Source organism: Condylura cristata, unplaced genomic scaffold (genome assembly GCF_000260355.1).
Source record: "Condylura cristata isolate star-nosed mole 26May11 unplaced genomic scaffold, ConCri1.0 scaffold00002, whole genome shotgun sequence".
In the NCBI taxonomy this organism is placed as follows: Eukaryota; Metazoa; Chordata; class Mammalia; order Eulipotyphla; family Talpidae; genus Condylura; species Condylura cristata.
Genome location: NW_004567103.1, coordinates 12,776,851 through 12,795,434, shown reverse-complemented (window position 1 = coordinate 12,795,434; position 18,584 = coordinate 12,776,851). Strand labels below are relative to the sequence as shown.

The 18,584-nt window shown below is 37.9% G+C and overlaps 1 protein-coding gene across 2 annotated transcripts in view; it reads right to left on the bottom strand.

Annotated features, from left to right (window-relative positions):
* The window catches only part of USP37 (ubiquitin specific peptidase 37), a 73,607-nt gene that overhangs the window by 21,325 nt on the left and 33,698 nt on the right, over nucleotides 1-18,584 (bottom strand). For both annotated transcript variants that reach the window (XM_012728584.1, XM_012728585.1), the window contains 7 exons: nucleotides 14,519-14,650; nucleotides 14,255-14,378; nucleotides 13,440-13,630; nucleotides 4,808-4,922; nucleotides 3,503-3,582; nucleotides 1,618-1,782; nucleotides 9-74 (listed from right to left, as the gene is read on the bottom strand). In XM_012728584.1, the coding sequence (XP_012584038.1) occupies nucleotides 9-74; nucleotides 1,618-1,782; nucleotides 3,503-3,582; nucleotides 4,808-4,922; nucleotides 13,440-13,630; nucleotides 14,255-14,378; nucleotides 14,519-14,650 (873 nt within the window). The remainder of the gene's footprint in view (nucleotides 1-8; nucleotides 75-1,617; nucleotides 1,783-3,502; nucleotides 3,583-4,807; nucleotides 4,923-13,439; nucleotides 13,631-14,254; nucleotides 14,379-14,518; nucleotides 14,651-18,584) is intronic.

Sequence of the window (18,584 nt, the reverse complement as noted above, 5' to 3'; positions counted from 1 at the left end):
TAACTCACTTTGAAGGTGTAGAAGGGCTGGTGACGCAGGAATTCACCATTTGAGAGGCTTTCAATGGTCTAGAACTATCAGAAAATTAGAAAATATATAATGTACACAGTTATGTTATTAAAAAATATATATATAATTTATGAAGTGAATTTTCTCTATTATAATCCTTTATATATCCAGAAAAAGCAACCATTATACTTTTACTAGTAATAGAGACTAAAAGAAAAAACAAAATATCATTTCTAGGCTTACCCTCATAAAATAATCTAAACAGAACTGGAAATGAAGTTAAATGTAATGCATATGAAAACAACTTGGAAAAAACTATGGTGTCTCAGTTCTTTACTTTTAAGCAATATAATAGTAATAATAGCTCTCATTTATTGAGGACTTACCCGATATGTGTTAGGCATGTACTAAGAATTCACGTGTATTACCTCATTTATTGTTCACACCCACCATAAAAACAGATCAAGGAATTTGTTCAAAGTCTAAAAGCTATTAAAACTGTAGCTGATTTTAGGTGTGTGAGGTAAAGTGTCTACATGGTAAACTGGTATGGTACTACTGCCAGTGTTTATGGCTGTACCAGCAGAGAGCAATTTATATCAAAGATAGCAATCCCAAAGAAAGGCCATAGAGAAAACCAGAAACACTAAGACACTTGGGCACATGTCTATTAATAGATATTTTTAAGCCTTTAGTATAAATTTACATAATGTAGTATGCATTTTATTCAACCAAATGGTTGAATAAAGCAAATTTATAAAACTGCAACAGGGAGACCTCTCCTGTCTCACCTGCTGCTCCCCTCAGCTTTGTACTTTAGTACATTTGCCTGTTCTGTTCTTCACTGTCTCTGGTGAATCCCCTTACCCTCCCACACTTCTGGTCTGTACTCCAGTTCTTATCTGCATAAATAAATAAATCTTTAAAAAAAAAAAAAACTGCAACAATTCATGTTGTAAATCTTCATTTTCTGCAATGTCTATTATTCCACTTTACTCAAGAGACATAGCTCTTCCAGTTAATCTTGGATGTTCTCTATAAATTAATAATTTAGAGAAAATCTCTTAACATCCCAAGTCTCCCTGGTGGCCTAGTGGTCCAGGCTCATGTTATAACTTCTACAGCCTGCGTTTTTACCCTGGTCAGGAAGCTAATCCACATATGGCACAACAGATCTCTCCTGTCTTACTTACTGCTCCTCTTAGCAGTACATTTCAGTCAATCTGCCTGTTCTGCTCCTCACTTTTTCTCTGGTGAATCCTCTCAACCCTCAACCCAGTTCACTACCTCTGGCCTACACCCCAGTTCTACACAAAAAATAAATAAATCTTTGGGGGTGAGGGGAGACAGTAAATATAGTTTCAAAATGAACAATGACATATATATATAAAAATATAAAATAAATCTTTAAAAAAGAAGAAAATCTAACATCCCTTTTAGCTCTAAGATTCTAAAACTATTACACTACCTTATGTTCAAGTATAAAATCAAAATAAGTAATACCTCTTTCTCGAGGAAAATTTTGTAGAAGACACTGAAGTTCTGAAAGATTCCGAACTCTTTTCAGTTCAAAAGGGAAGGTAAAGAATTTCTCTCCTATGGACTTACATTGCCACATGCGCACTCCAACCAAGAGTGAAGGGTGGTTTTGTATTTTCAGTGCAATGAGATGATAGGGTCAGGTATCTTGGAATGATGACTTGCTGCCCGACCTTGTTGTTAAGTGAGAGAGCTACATTGAAGCTATAACGTTTCAAATGAAGAATGAGGATCCTGAAAAATAGGAGATGAGAACATTACTATCCAATAGGGACAACTCTCTTATAGATAAAATGACATCACTGGGCCCTCCCTGGTGGTGCAATAGATTAGGATGTAGCACCGCAAGCTAGCTGCAACCGCTTTAGTGTGAGTTCGATCCCCGGCCCTGGAGATGACACACAGGGTAGGGCAGACCCATCTGGTCTTGCCCGCTGCTCCCCTCAGCAGTGTACTTAATCAGTCTGCCTGCTCTGCTCCCTACTCTGCCTCTGGTGAAGCCTTTCACCACCCCTGCACCTCTGGCCTGTACCCCAGTTCTGTATACATAAAAAAAAAAAAAAAAAGACATCATTGTATCTAACCATAACAGCTGTTAATTTAAAGAATACAATTCAAAGAACATTTACTAAATACTGCCTCATGCCAGGCTTTGTACTAGGTACTAAGAATATAAGTACAAAAAAACATAGGCACTGAGCAGCTCAATGAAGAATAACATATCAAGTGTTCCTGGGGCCTCCCTGCAGTGTATTTCAGTAGATCTGCCTGTTCTCCCACTGTCTCCAGTGAAACATCTCACCTGCCCCTGCACCTCTGGCCTATGCCCCAGTTCTTGTATGCATAAATAAATCTTGAAAAATAAATAAATAAAATAAAATTACAAAAACAGAACAAGTCCAAAAACTAGGATTTATGATACAAAGGCTTCTAGTTCATGTATGCTTGGAATAAGTTGACCTTTAACACCTTAAGTGACCTAAGAGGAAAGAAAAAAGGTAAATGAGGAGAAAACCTTCAAAAGCCAGATAACTAGAGAATGGAAAAGGGAAGACACATTTCACTTGACAGGTCAAGTAAGTATTTTTAATGTACACTGGCTAATGACAGCTGGTAACAACCTTTTGTCTTAAGATTTCTTCCTCCCATATACCTGCTTCAGAACATAAATACTAAAGGACAAGACTGTTAACTAAAAAATACAGACTATGGCCAACATAGTAATATTGCTATGATATGCAAAATAATTTCTTTAAAAGAAAATAATTTTCTAGGAAGGAAGGTGAAAGAGGAATGTGGAAGTAATAGCACCTAGGGCTAGATTCCAGAAAATCTACAACAGAAGGTAACAAAAAAAGCACTCTGCAGGAAAAGTGCCATATAAATACTTAATGATAACCTTGTTTGTGGTTGAGATCTGTTCTTGGAAAGAACTAAAAAGCTGTCTTATAACCACATCATAATTTTACAACTAGTTTGTTTTTATTTTTGTTTATACAGAGCTAATGGAATACAAATTAATTTCACTCCTAACTCAGAAAAATTATGAGTACAGCAAACTTACTAACTTAAAAGATCTTCTGAACAAAAGAACATACAAATTGAAGAAAATTACTCTATTTAATTTTCATGTATGTATCTATAGCAGATTTTACAGATCTGGGAGAGAGAAGGCCACTGTAAAACAACTACAAATACCTTACATTACAGACCTACTGGCTAGTCCCTATCATTTCAGTCAGCATTATACCAACAGCTTCTTGGGGATGTTCAAAAGTCCCTTCTCCTCTTCAACATTCTAAATCCTTTCCTTTCTTATGCAAGCCCATTCTAGCTTTCCAGCTTCTACTGTCTTCATATTTCAGCTCTGTTGAACTTCTCTAACAATCCACTCTGGTAAGTTTACTTTTATTTGTACTTCAAATAAGAAAAATTGAGAAGTAACTAATTTTACCTGGGTAGTCTATTAAATTTGTGCCTGACAAGCGCACACTTCCCACCACACTTCTCACAGGAATACTCAAGTTCTTCTGCCTACAAAATGATAAGAGGGAAAAATAAAGAAGCATGAAGTTAAAGCAGCTTCATCCCATTAAATGTTAATGATCTTCTCTCATCACACTTTTTCAATAGAATGACAACTTCAAACCAGTTTAAATTTTGTCACAAACTTCACAAAATTAAAACCTAACCCTCAAAATATATTTATTTTATACTATATGCCTTATTTTCTAATTTCCTTTTTTTCCAAGGAAACATCTCAATTTATGATAGTAACTAAACTCTAAAGAAGCATATTCTCAACCTCTTCCTCTTGTATATCCAGATTTTAACATTTGGACAGAGCAGAGATAAGATCACCTTCAGGTTAGGTGGAGTTCCTGCTCAGTTAGGTGTAACTATACCCCTTTCTTATAATGGAACTCAATCTTCTGGTGACAGCCTACTAAGAACAACTGCTCTAAAAGGACCAAAGTTTGGGGTACATATCATTACCTAGAGAAAACTGAAACAAGAAATCCTTAAAAAATGCAGGTAATTAAGATACATAGGGAAAGCTTCAAATTCTAATATATTAACAGAAATAATTAAAGCAAAAAGAAAAACATTATCTCTGGGAGAGCTGAATATTCAGCATTTAAAGAGTAGTTTTTTTGTTTTTAAACTTAGGAAAACAAACCTGCTCATATGAAATACCAAAACAGGAACCACCAAAGGAAGATCCTAGCAAATTTCCATCAGATAAAAGAACTACTACAGCTTAATGTAAGTTCAATGATGGCCCCAAAACTTTCTTAACTTCAAACAGCAACACAGATACAAATATTTATCTACAGCTTGAGATAAATAAGACTCATCCCTTTTGTTTATAACAGGGTACATAAAAGCTAAGAAAAAGCAGAGTTATTTTTTGATCCCTCAGTTCTTAGCATATTTAACTTGTGTGTCTTCAATTTGAATCACCAAATTTTAGCATGTCCCTTCATATCCTTCAAATTAATGTTTGTTTTCAAAAAACTGTTTCTAAGGTTGTCTAAAACAATTGCTATTGAGTTAAAGGCATAATCAACTTAAGTAATCAATTTTCTTCTTTAAATGAATCACAATTTATCAAGACTTTAAAAATATTATTTGTAAATATTTCTCATTTGTTTACCCTGCAAGCAATTTTATTAAAATTCTGTCTCAAAGAAATCAAATACAATTAGTTGTGTTACATAACTTTAGTTATATGAAAATACCAAAACACATTATTTACCCTAAAGAACAGATCAAGAGAATCTTGAATTGAACGAGGAAGAGGCTTTTTCCTTCGAGGAAGATCTATGGAAAGGTCATTAAATTGTTCTCGTTTGGGAATAATCTCTCCACATCTGTAAGGAGACACAAATGTAAGCATTTATAAGTCTAACTAACTGTAATACAAAAACAAATAAATGTATTTCTAAAACATTGGTCTCCCACAGAATTTATTAGGCACTCACAGACTGTAATAAAGCATGACAAACACACATCTAAGACTTTTCCTTACTTGAACTTGTCTAAAACAACACAGATAAAACCTCAAATGTGTTTAAGTACATCCTTAAAATGCTAAAGTTGTATACTTTAAACTTCAAAGCAAAACCCTAACTTAAAAATCACCTTTCAAATCTAGAAACAGAGGGCCCTGAACTTTCCAAAAGCCTATTCACACATTCTATCCTAGTCATTACTCCCCTTCGTCTCCCAAAAGGTAACTATCATTCCTGGCTTCCAACACAACAGTCGTGTTTGGCCTGTTTCTGAAGTTTATATAAAGTATTTTCTTTTAACTAGCCTCTTTTGATCAACAGGACTATACGATTAAACAAAAGATGCTTGCTGCATGTAGGCTATAGCCCATTTTCATTGTTGCCTAAAATTATCTGTTTGAGCATGCCATAATTTTTACATATAACTCATAGACATATGATAGAGTTTTCTGATGGAGGGTAAGAAGAGAAAAACTGGAAAGGAAGCCACAAGGTCAAGAACCTGTCTCATACAAGGAGATGGGGGATAGAAGGATTAACACAGCCATTAATTAGTCCAGCTACAGAAACTATCAGACTGCTGTAGGGAGTGTCAAGAGCACAGACCTGAAGGTCTGAAGATACGAGGATTAAGGAACAAATCATCCACTTATGAATATAAGACACTTTAAATCAGAACAAGGTGATAAAACCCAGCACAGCACTCATAGATGGGCAGCAGCTTTTCTGCCCACCTGTGACCTGTACCATGCTGGGGCTGCTCTTCACTGACCTCCCTCAGCAGCGGCAGCTCTCCTCAGGGCCTCCTGCCTGCAACTATGCAGGCCTCTCTCAGCAAGTCTGTCCCTTTTGGGGTAGCTCTTTCTGCCCATTTGCATCTATGCGAGTGTCCTTCTCTTTTCTGCCCTTTTTCTTTTTTTTTTTTAAAAGACATTTATTTATGCATACAGAACTGGGGTACAGGCCAGAGGTGCAGGGGCAGTGAGAGAGGAGTCACTGGAGACAGAGTCAGGCAGACTGACAAAGTACACTGCTGAGGGGAGCAGAGGCAAGACAAGTGAGATCTGCTGAGCCATGTGGGTCACCAAACTGGCTGGGTATGTAACTTGTGCTGAAGCGTCTGTGGCAAGCTTCACAGTGTTATGCTTTAATCCACTGCGCCACCAGGGAGGGCCCTCTTCTGTCCCTTTTCTAATAAACCTACTCTTTAAATATATCTAACATCTCTGTGTTAAGGTGAAAGCTCACTGCATGCCACTGGAAGGGAAGTTCTGTTGAACCCAACAACTCTGCATTCCAAACTCAATTCAAAAAACTGGATCATTTCCACATTTTTAAGAAACTACCTGGGGCCCTCCCTGGTGGCGCAGCGGGTTAAAGCACAGCACTGAGAATCTGAAGCCACTTCCGCATGAGTTCGATTCCCGCCTGCCGCCTGCCCCGGAGGAGACCACATGGCGAGCCAGACCTCTCCTGACCCGCCCGCTGCTCCCCTCAGCAGTGTACTTCGTCAATCTGCCTGTTCTGCTCCCCACTCTGTCTCTGGTGAAGCCTCTCACCGTCCCTGAGCCTCTGGCCTGTACCCCAGTTCTGTATGAATAAATAAATAAATCTTAAAAAAAAAACAAAAAACAAAAAAAACAAAAAAAAAGAAACTACCTGAACCATTCACTTAAAAAGTTTAGTGTGCTCCTGGTGAATCTGTGTAGCCATTTTTGTTAATAATAGCATTGTTTAGTCATTCTATATATTTTTATAGAATTTAAAGAAATGGGCACAGGGATCAAAACCACATATTCAATTTACCTAGAAATAGTGATTTCCTTTAAATAGTTTTAGTTGACTGTTTTTCATTTTGTCTGCATATCAGTATTAATGTTCAATTTTCTGCCCAGTTTTCTATTACCACAGTTGAGGACTGAGGACCATAAGGAGGTATTTGGTATTCATCAACACTTATTGAGTGTCTCTCTAAAGTTATTGAGTGTCTCTCTAAAGACAGAATTTAAGATTATCCCACCCTTTTATAATTCCATCTCCCTTGAGGGTGGAAGAACTTATGATTACAGTAAGATATCATTCCCATGGTGTTATTTTATGAGGCAAATGGATTTTGCAGATATATTTTGGGTTACTGATCCTTACTTTGACCTAATCACTATTTAAACCTGAACCCAGATATCTCAAAGGAAGTCAAAGGTTTTTAAGTCAGAGGGCTCTATTCTCCTGGCCTGGAAGAAAGCAAATAGCACTGTTGTGAAGTGCCTAAGGAGATCATATGGCAAGAAACTCACTAAAGCAAGCAAGAAAATGGAGACCTTAGTATTACAACATGACTGTAAGGAACTAATTTCTGCCCACAACTTTAATGAGTTTGGAAGAGGATCCTGGGATCCTGATAGGACACTGCCAGTCACCAATGCCTTGATTCCAACCTTGTGATACCCTGAGCAGAAAACTTACCCATACCCTAGGTAGGTTTCTGACCTGTAGAACTGAGAGCTATAGCGGTTTTGTTTTAAGTTGATAAATTTGGGGTTATCTGTTACATATTACCATATATGCCACTTATATTTCATACATTCTATTCTTGGCACTGTGGTGGTAGTCATAAAAAAAAATGACAAAAATACATACACACAAAGCTTTCACTATAGAGGGGAAGACAGGCTCCCCCACCCCCAAATATACAGCATGTTTGATAGTGGTAGTTGCTAAGGGAGAACAAGAGATCACAGTAGATGGTTGGAATTTAAGATAAGTGACAAGAGAACACCTCACTGACTAAGTGATTTTTAACATAAATACATGGAGGAGTGGGGGATTAGCTATCTAAGAATATGAGGGGAGAAAAACCGACACAGAATAGTAAATGAAAAGGCCACTAAGGCAGCAGGAACCTGTAGCTAAAAAAACAAAAAGATACCAGGCGGTCTCACTTATATGTGGAACAGAGAGAAACCAAACACAAGGTCAAGAAAAAGTCAAAACTAGCAAGCTGATGATGGAACTGAGGCATATAGAAAAGTAAGGGGTAAAAAAAGGGGAAACCCAGGGGAAAGATATGGGAATCTCCTTTGGGGAATATGGGTATGATTCACAGGTAGTATGGTGGAGGGAGAACTATGGGGACTACAACAATGAAGAAAAAACTTTTAATTAATTAATCATATGTAAAAAAAGAAGAAAGCTAGTTTAGTTGGACTATCAGCAGAATGAATTAGGGGAAAGAGTGGTGGGAGATGAACTCAGTTAATCAGGTGATAAGATTTGCGGAAAGGTAAATCAGATGGACTTTTGTAGATCCTTACCAAGAATTGTGACACACTTTGGTTAATGTATTTAAATAAACTATAAGAAACAAGGGCAGAAACATGGAGACCAGTTTAGTATATTTTGCAACTCTCAAGGCAAGAGATGACAGCAGCCAACACCAGAGTGGGACAGTGTAGTTGATAAAAAGAACTTAGATACTGGATGTATTTTGAAGGGAGAGTTGAAAGGATTTGCTGACATGTGAGACACAGGGGTACAAGAGAACAAGAAGAGTTTAAAAATATAAATTCTTGGACTGATATACTCTTTAACATGGAACTGTAGTTATTGAGATAAGATCTTATAGAACACATTAAGTAATTAGTTTTAGATATTTTAAGTTCTTAGCTGAGAATTCTTAAGAATTCGTTATATTTTAGAAGCCATATTATTACTATAGGAAAATGGCTTACAATAGTGAAAAACAGTCAATTTAAACTGAAATAGTTTTAAAAAATTAAGTACATTTGGCAAATTGGCAAAACTACAGTGAACAGAGGCTAAACACAGAAAATGATAATGGAAAGAATCTACAATGATAATTGTAGAATCTTCCTTCAGTCAAAACTCTTTTGTTATTTTAAAGTTACAAAAGCAAGATCTTTGCGGAAATAGCTGTACCACTATTGCCTGGGTCCCACAGACCTGCCCCCCAGACTTGGCACACACATTCCTATGCCACTGTGCAGTCTGGTGGCCAGCTGTGCCCACGCTTCCTGAGACATATTACTTCATGCACTGATGTATACACCTCACCTATACACCCAACATCTGTGTGATGTATAACTGGAGTGCGCAATGAATTCTGTTGGCACAGGGGACATTTTTTTGATATGGTTGTAATTTTGGATCCTGTGCTTCCTGTAGCTATTTCCATAAGATATAAATGAAATTTTCCTATACAAAAAAAAAAAAAAGAAAAAAGAAAAAAGAAAGATCTGGGGCTTCCCTGATGGTGCAAGGGTTAAGTCCCAGCACTAAGAAGCTCTCTGCAGCCACTATAGCAGGAGTTCAATCTCCAGCCAGGGAGCTGACCCCCTGGCGCAGCAGACCTCTCCCGTCTCGCCTGCCTACTCCCCTCAGCAGTGGATTTCAGTGGATCTGCCTGTTCTGCTCCCTACTCTGTCTCTGGCAAATACTCTCAACCCCTGCACCTTTGGTCAACACCCCAGTTCTTGTATGCATAAATAAATCTTAAAAAAAAAAAAAAATCTGGGGCCTTCCCTGGTGGCGCAACATATTAGAACACAGTACTGCAAAGCTAGCTGCAGCTGCTTCGGCGTGAGTTTGATCCCTGGCCAAGGAAGGGTGACCCATATGAAGCAGCAGACTTCTGTCTCACCTTTGGCTCCCCTTAGCAGTATATTTCATAAGTCTACCTGTTATGCTTCTCACTCTGTCTCTGGTGAATCCTCCCACCGCCCCCTGCACCTCTGGCTTGCATCCCAATTCTGTATGAATAATCTTTAATAAAAAAATCTGGTCAATGTCCCACAATTAAATAACTGCAATAAAAACTGTCTTCCTGATTTGCATAAATCTGGGGGGAAGTGCATTTGAAGAAAGGGAAAGCTGCAATCTTTTTTTTTAAGATTGATTTATTTATTCATACAGAACTGGGGTACAAGTCAGAGTTACAGGGGCGGTGAGAGGCTTCACCAGAGACAGAGCGGGGAGCAGAACAGGCCAACCAACGAAGCACACTGCTGAGGGGAGCAGCGTACGGGTCAGGAGAGGTCTGCCGTGCCATGTAGGTCACCTCCGGGGAGCAGGGATCGAACTCACGCTGAAGTGGCTTTAGCTTCTTAGTGCTGTGCTTTACCCCGCTGCGCCACCAGGGAGGGCCCAAAAGATGCAATCTTATTGACTGTTGGTGGGTTCTCCTGTTTTTACCAGGAGAAGGTGCACTATATGTATACATTTTAAATAATAAAATAGTTTATTTTTACATCATTTTGTGCCTTTTTCCTTCTCAGTTATAATCCCTGTGGGCTTCCCATCACCAAGTCACCCAAGCACACTATATTTTTAAAATGATGTAATTTAAATAATTTGCCCTCTTTCTCTCCTCTCAGTACTGAGTGCCCATGACCTTTTTTTCTACCATCCATCAGCACTGGCATAAGCCAATGCCATAGGTTTTGAAGTCCTGAATAACACGCACTGACCTCCAGGTGCTCAATGATTGTCTGGTAGATATAAGTTACTCTGAAGGAGAGTATGTGCTGTCACAGGCAGATCTGGGGCTATTTGAAGCAGTCTTTTCATTTGACATTTTAAAAGGACATATTTATTAAGAAAAAGAGAAAAGAAAAACAGAGGCATCTGCACAGACGCAGGTGGGCAGAGAGCTGCTGCTGCTGCTTTTCAAAGGAGAAGTTTGTTAAAAGAGACGTCTGCATAGACTGAGGCAGGCAGTCTTGGTAACAAAAGCTGTCGATTTGAAGCAGCCTTTGGCCTACCACCTGCCAACCTGTATCATGTCTTACATTGATGGTCTGATGAAACTGAAAAGGCCAGGCTTCCTGAAGTGAAGAAAAACATAGTCAAGTAATGTGTTAGTTAATGTGGAAGCCACCAATGGAATGAAGTTATAGATAATAAAGTGATGATGACACTAATCTCTCTGGATCTGATGAAGAGGAAAGTGAAAAAGTAAAAAGGCTAAAAGAATGCCTTGAACAGAATGAGTCAAAATAAGTCAGAAAGCATTTATTGCACTTATTGCCAAATCTTCTATCTTATTAGATGTGAAACCTTGGGGTGATAAGAGAAACATGACAAAATTAAAGAAGTGTGTCACAAGCACCGAAGCAGAGGGCCTGATCTGGGGTCACCTTCTGGGTTTTTTCTTTCTTTTTTTTTTTTAAAGATTTATTTATTTATGCATACAGAACTGGGGTACAGACCAGAGGTGCTGGCGCTGGGGAGAGGATAACCCAGAATCAGAGTGGGGAGCGGAACAAGCAGACTGACGAAGTACACTTCTGAGGGGAGCAGCAGGTGAGACAGGAAAGGTCTGCTGAGCCATGTGGGTCACTTCTCTACCTGGGGATCGAACATGTGCTGAAGTGACTGCGGGTAGCTTCAAGGTGCTGTGCTTTAACCCATTGTTGTCACCTCCAGTGGGGTGTGAAATTAGAAAAAAATTCAAAAATATTGTATACTTGAAGACAATTAAGTTGGAAAAGGCATGCTGCAGATCAATGCTTTTAAGGACTATCTGTAGTCCATGGATATGGCTAAGTTTAACAAGATCTGAACTTTATGAATCATTGCCGTTCAATAAAGCTTGAAAGATAACTTTGGACTATGGTGGAAGACAACTGGGGATTTGATGGTGGTGTGGTATAATAATATACATTTGCAGTGGTATAAACCAATACTCCTAAAACATACACAGGTGTCATAAATCAACACTACCTCAATAAACATAATTAAAAACAAAGTTTGAGAGACCCCCCCCAAAAAAAGAATGAAGAAATCATGAAGGCAAGAAATATTACAGATTAGTGATACAAAACTACTGTCTTTATAGTATCCATATGAATGTCTAAAACTATAGTAAAAAATACTAGAAAGTTATAGTTGAAGAGACTTCAATAAACACTGTAATTCTGAGCAGTCTAAGAAATATAAATACAAATAAATACAAAGATACAGAGAATGGAGAGTCTATAAATGGATCTGAATATTTCTAAAGAAAATTCTAAGACAAATGGACGAGAAACAATATTAAAGAATAGTATTGAGCAAAAGAAAAACCGAAGTCTTTAGAATGAAAAATCCCATTATGACAAATATAAATTAAACAAAAAAACTGTCAATACCTAGATGTAAACTAGTGACTTTCAAAAAAAAAAAGAATGCCAGATTTTTAGAAAGAAGAGATTACCCACAGAATCAGGTTTCCCTGCGTATCAGAGAGAAACAGGATACATTGGGACAGTATAAGCAATATGCTGTGAGGGAAAGGCAATATGCTCAAAAATTTTGTATTAAGTGATACATGAAAGCTACAGAAATAAATTTCACTTATACAGGGCTCTGAAAAAATGTATTCAGAAATTTACTAGTGATAGCTGGAAGATGTGTTAAACAGAACCTTTTGATTTGAGATGCATGGTATAGAAATTCTGATAATAAAATGTACTAATTAAATGTAGAAGGTTTGAATAATCAATGTGAACACTCATTTTTAAAAAAGTTAATATTTCAAACTATGAAAAAACAACAAACTTTGGCCAAGAAGCAGGTAAAACTACTTCAGAGACATCTTAAGAAAATACTATTTAGGGTCCTTTGTATTAGTAATTAATCACCTTCCTGTGGATCTGATGTAGAGTAACATGAAGTCGCTATTACACTACTGTATGTAATGTTAAAATTATGCTACACTGCATTCCACACTGCACTATGATGTGTCTTAGAATTATAGATAACAACTATATTCCTACCCTTATCCCACCATTCTTCTGCTTTCCCATATCAGACTGAAAACCCTGCTGAATAATTTTCATTGATAAGCAAGTCATTTGTAATTTTTCCTCAGCACTCTTTGTCTAAAATATTTTATTTTGTAGCTTATGTTGGTTAAAATCTTAATCTGTTTATGTAATAAAAATAGAAACCAAAAAAATCCACATTTTTCTTCATTTTCAAAAGAAAAAAAGAACAAGTATTTTTAAGAAAAAAAAACTGGTTCAACAAAATAAGCAACTAATAGGAGAGAATTTACAGGGAAAAATAAAAAACAAGTATCCTACAAGACTTAATATCCATCAGTGAGTAAAAGAAAACAAACAACACGCCGACTAAAATTAACTTTTGAGTTAGCACAGAAGACATTTACAAAGTATTCTTAAGTTTTCTTTAGTTCTCACCCCACCAACCATTTTTACAGACGATGAAGACAATGAACAAAGGTGTCTGATAGCATTGATGTATTGCTGTTTCATCATGACACAGAATAAAGGTAACATATGAACGAAGTCTTCTGGAAGAGTTTTAAACACTTGTCATAAAAAATAAAACGGAAGAGTTCTTTTAAAGTTTACTTACGCTTTACAGATGATGGAATGCTGAACCTCAAACTCTAAGTTAGAAATAACAGGGCAAGTGTATATTCGGGTGGCTGAAATATCTGGTGAATTTTCTTCTCCGGGAACAGGTTCAGTCTTCCAAGTTTTATTTAATTTTTCCATATCCTCTTTTAGCTGGTCTAAGCACTGACTTAAAAATTCATGAGCATCCTAAGAAAAGCATAACACCCTTAATCAGAGCAAACATTTGTTACAATACTATCTTATTACATTGAGAATTATGCCACTAAAGCACTTAGAAGGCAACACCTATGAAAATTTTTGGTCAGATGCACTCTAAAGACTTTGGGTACCTATTTTGAGAATAAAATTATATGACAGATTTTATATTCTTAATAAGTTGGAGTACTACGAATAAACGACTCACTCCTGTTTTTAAAAAGAAAATTATTTCAATTTCCTTTATTTTTTTAAAAATAATATTATGTGTGTGTGTGTGTGTATTTTTAGAATGGCTGTTCTTTATTTTTTAGATTGATTTATTTATACATACAGAACTGGGGTACAAGCCAGAGTTGCAGGGGTGGTGACAGGCTTCATGAGAGACAGAGTGGGGAGCAGAACAGGCAGATCAACGAAGTATATTGCTGAGGGGAGCAGCAAGCAAGACAGGAAAGGTCTGCCATGCAAGTGGATCACCTCTGGGGCCAGGGATTGAACTCAGACTGAAGCGACTGCAGCTAGCTAGCTTGTAGTGCTGCGTCCTAACCCACTTGCCACCCGGGAGGGCCTCAATTTCTATTTCTAAAGTGTTTAAAAATAATCAGTACTCACATTCTGCATATAGCCAGAGAATCTCTCTGCAGTAGCTGAAATGGCATTTTTAACCTTCTTGAGTAAATCTTTTTTGGTCTCTGAATTACAGATATCTTTTTTCACAAGCAAGTGTGCAAAGCGTCTGGTAAAGCAAAAAAGACAAAGTTAGCACATATTTGAAAAATTGTTAACAATGGCACATAAAATTTTAAGGATCTAAGAACTCCAATTTTCTATAATCAATGAAATAAAAGGTTACTCAGTAAGTATATTAACAATTACCTGATGAGTGCATTGAGTGGAATTTTCTTCCATGGGATACCTTGCTTAAGTAAGTCATTTGCAAATGATTGGAGTGAAAACAGAGATTGTAGAATAGCATTCATATAGCAGGTATTTCCCAAATTGGAGAAGCTGAAAATAAAAGAAATAGTACTTTTGAAGACAACAGTTCCTGGAGGTATGTTGAGCAGGGGTTTACCCACGGCATACATCAAAATCATCTGGAGGGTTTGATAAAATACATATTGCTGGTATCTAACTGCAAAGTTTCTGATGTTAAGACCAGACAAGGAGAATACAAAAATGTACATTTCTAACTGGATCCCAGTTGATGCTGATGCTGCTGTTCTAGGAACCCCACATTGAGGACCACTGCATTGCAACATTATAGTAACTTAGTTGCAGCTTAAGGAAAAGTATATATTTTCAAATGAATGCCAAAAGCTCTGGAGATATACCCAAAAAGCTGGTGTTTAGAATGTGCATGTTTTCATTAAGCTATAATTAATTTTTCTTTTCTTTAGATTTATTCACTTATGCAGAACTGGGTTCAGGCCAGAGGTGAGGGGGAGGGGTAAGAAGATTCATCAGGGACAGAGGTGGGACCAGAACAGGCAGATTGACTGAAATACGCTGCTGAGGAGAGCAGTGGGCAGGTCAGGAGAGGTCTGCCACGCCATGTGGGTCACCTTCCTGGCAGGGGATCAAATTTGTATTGTAGTGGCTGCGACAGCTTCATAGTGCTGTGCTTTAACACACTACACGAGTGCCCTAACTCATTTTTCTTAAATATATGCTCAGTAGAAGAACTGCTAGATCATAGAATATTTGTCTGTTTATCTTTAGAGGCTATTATAAAACATTTTCCCAAATGTTTGGAAAAGTGCATGTTTTTAAAAAATTTATTTGGGAATATTCTCAAACTTTAAAAAAAACTGCACAAACATAATTCACCTTATCCAAACTCACTGATTTTTATTTTGTACTACATGCTTTATTATTTCCTGTTTTTCTGTAAAACATGTTTCTGAAGCATTTGAGAGTAATTATGTTGCTCATACCCCTTGAGGTGTAAATACTGCGGGTATAATTCATAAGAACATAGCCAGAGTATAGAGCACTATAAAACTGAATGTTATTTTTTAAAAAGATGTTTATTTATGCATACAGAACTGGGGTACAGGCCAGAGGTGCAAGGGTGGTGAGAAGATTCACCAGAGACAGAGTAGGGAGCAGAACAGGCAGAGTGACAAAGTACACTGCTGAGGGGAGCAGCAGGTGAGACAGGGGAGGTCTGCTGTGCCATGTGGGTCACCTGCCTGGCTGGGGATCAAACTCATGCCAAAGCACCTGTGACTAGCTCCACAGTGTTGTTCTTTAACCCGCTCCTCCACCAGGAAAGATCCTGAATGCTGTTTTAAATATTCTTAGCTGGGCCCTCCCTGGTGGTGCAGCAGGCTAAAGCATAGCGCTAAGCTTAAGCCACTTCCACATGAGTTCGATCCCTGCCTGCCCTGGAGGAGATCCACATGGTGTGGCAGACCTCTCCTGACCCACCCGCTGCTCCCCTCAGCAGTGTACTTCATCGATATGCCTGTTCTGCTCCCCACTCTGCCTCTGGTGAATCCTCTCACCCTCAGCATCTCTGGCCTATACCCCAGTTCTGTATGGATAAATAAAATAATCTTTAAAAATATATATATATTCTTAGCTAATTACTTTAATTGAACTTTATCAACTGACCTAATGTTAAGCAATTTTTTCTTCCTTAAGTACAAGATTCAATGAGAACAATGTATTTAGCCTTCTAGTTTTCATAAATCTGGAATAATTCTTTATCTTTCACAACACCTGATACCTTGAAGAATATGGTTCGCCTTTCACTCCCTGGTTTGAGTTGACTCTTTCCTCATAATGAGAAAATTCAGTCCAGGTGGAGGGTAGCTAGTGGTATAGTTTCTCTCCAAAGGCCCCACATTCCACAGGATATTCTTGTGTTTAGAGTATTCATTGGTGGTGTCAATTTTTAATATTTTGAAGAACTTCCACTTTTCATTATGAGAAAGTATCAAAGATGGAATTACCCTAATGTCATAAATAATTTTTTTTAAATGGAAAAATATTAGACTACAGGAAACACAGGATTGTAATCCTTAAGGGGGGAAAACAATGTATTCTTTTGTTTTTAAGGTTTGTATTTCCTTTTTTTTAAATCAGTGGCTATACCTGTATTTACACTCTTTAAAATAGTGCCCCTTGTTTCTTAAGCTTTATAAATTTATCTACTGTCTATTAAAAAAATGTATTTATTGGGGCCCTCCCTGGTGGCGCAGCGGGTTAAAGCACAGCACTAAGAAGCTAAAGCCACTTCCGCATGAATTTGAACCCCGCCTGGCCCGGAGGTGCCCACATGGCGCGGCAGACCTCTCCTGACCCGCCCGCTGCTCCCCTCAGCAGTGTACTTTGACGATATATCTTTCTGCTCCAGTCTGTCTCTGGTGAATCCTCTCACCGCCCTTGCATGTCTGGCCTGAACCCCAGTTCTATATGCAAAAATAAATAAATATTTAATATGTATATATATTTATGTATGTATACAGAACTGGGGTACAGGCCAGAGGTACAGGGGGGTGAGAGGATTCACCAGAGACAGAGTGGAGAGCAGAACAGGCTGACTTGATGAAATACACTGCTGAGGGGAGCAGTGGGTGGGCCAGGAGAGGTCTGCCGTGTCATGTGGATCACCTCCAGGGCGGGGACTGAACTCATACTGAAGTGGCTTTAGGTTCCTACTGCTGTGTTTTAACCCACAGCGCCACCAGGGAGGGCCCTACTCTGTCCATTTGAAGACATCCCTTGACTCAATCCTTTTCCTTATGATATATTTTACATTCCCTTTTCTTTTAATTGCAATCATACTCCTTTGTGAGATGACATGTTTACGTGCCATGCTTCTATAGGTGTTCTCACCATTACTTTAGACCTAATTAGCCCTACAAATAAATATATGAAATGTTCACCATCATCATTTGACAATGTTTGCCTGAGTCACCTATTGTTGGATGAAATGGCTGAAGCTCATATATAAGGTCCTCAAGAAGAGAATATGAGTAAACTTCAGCTCTTCCATTTAAAAACAACAACAACAAAAAACTTACTTTCTCTGATCTATATAACTGATTGGCATAGAATCCATGTTTCATCAAATTTCTTAAAAATGGTATTTTTTTGTTGTCTTGTTTTGGATGTTTTGAGAAGTCTGGTGTCACTCTATTCATCAAGGCCTTGCCTATTATTTCATCATTTTGTCTCAATGCACTGATGATTTTTTATTATCTTTAAAGTCTAATGGTGGTAACAAGATATGTACTGATGATTCAATTTCCCAGTTCCTAGATATAGGCCTCTTTCAATTTATAGATTTTTAATTTTATTTCTGGAAAGTTTCACTGTTTTGATTTTCCTCTTTAGGGATCAAGTTGTAATGTGAGCCCTTCCTTGCCTGCTTCCTGGTTCAATACTTCTTTATCTTATCGCTTTTCACCCCTACCTCCTCCTTGAGTTGATTTTGTTTCCTTTAAAAGTTGCTTATAGGCTCTCCCTGGTGGCCCAGCGGGTTAAAGCACAGCACTGAGAAGCTTAAACCACTTCTGCATGAGTACGATCCCGCCCCGGAGTTGACCACATGGCGTGGCAGACCTCTCCTGACCCACTCGCTGTTCCCCTTAGCAGTGTACATCATCGATCTGCCTGTTCTGTTCCCCAGTCTGTCTCTGGTGAATCCTCTCACCCTCCCCATCTCTGGCCTGTACCCTGGTTCTGTATGAATTTAAAAAAAAAACAAAAACAAAAAAGTTGCTTATAAAGTTTTCATTTAAATTTATTTTCCCCTGGGTACCTTTAGACTTCATTTTTGATATAATGTCTTTCCTATTTTTTTTTTAAAGATTTATTTATTTGTGCATACAGAACTAGGGTACAGGCCGGAGGCTCAGGGGTGGTGAGAGGCTTCACCAGAGACAGAATGGGGAGCAGAACAGGCAGATCTACGAAGTACACTGCTGAG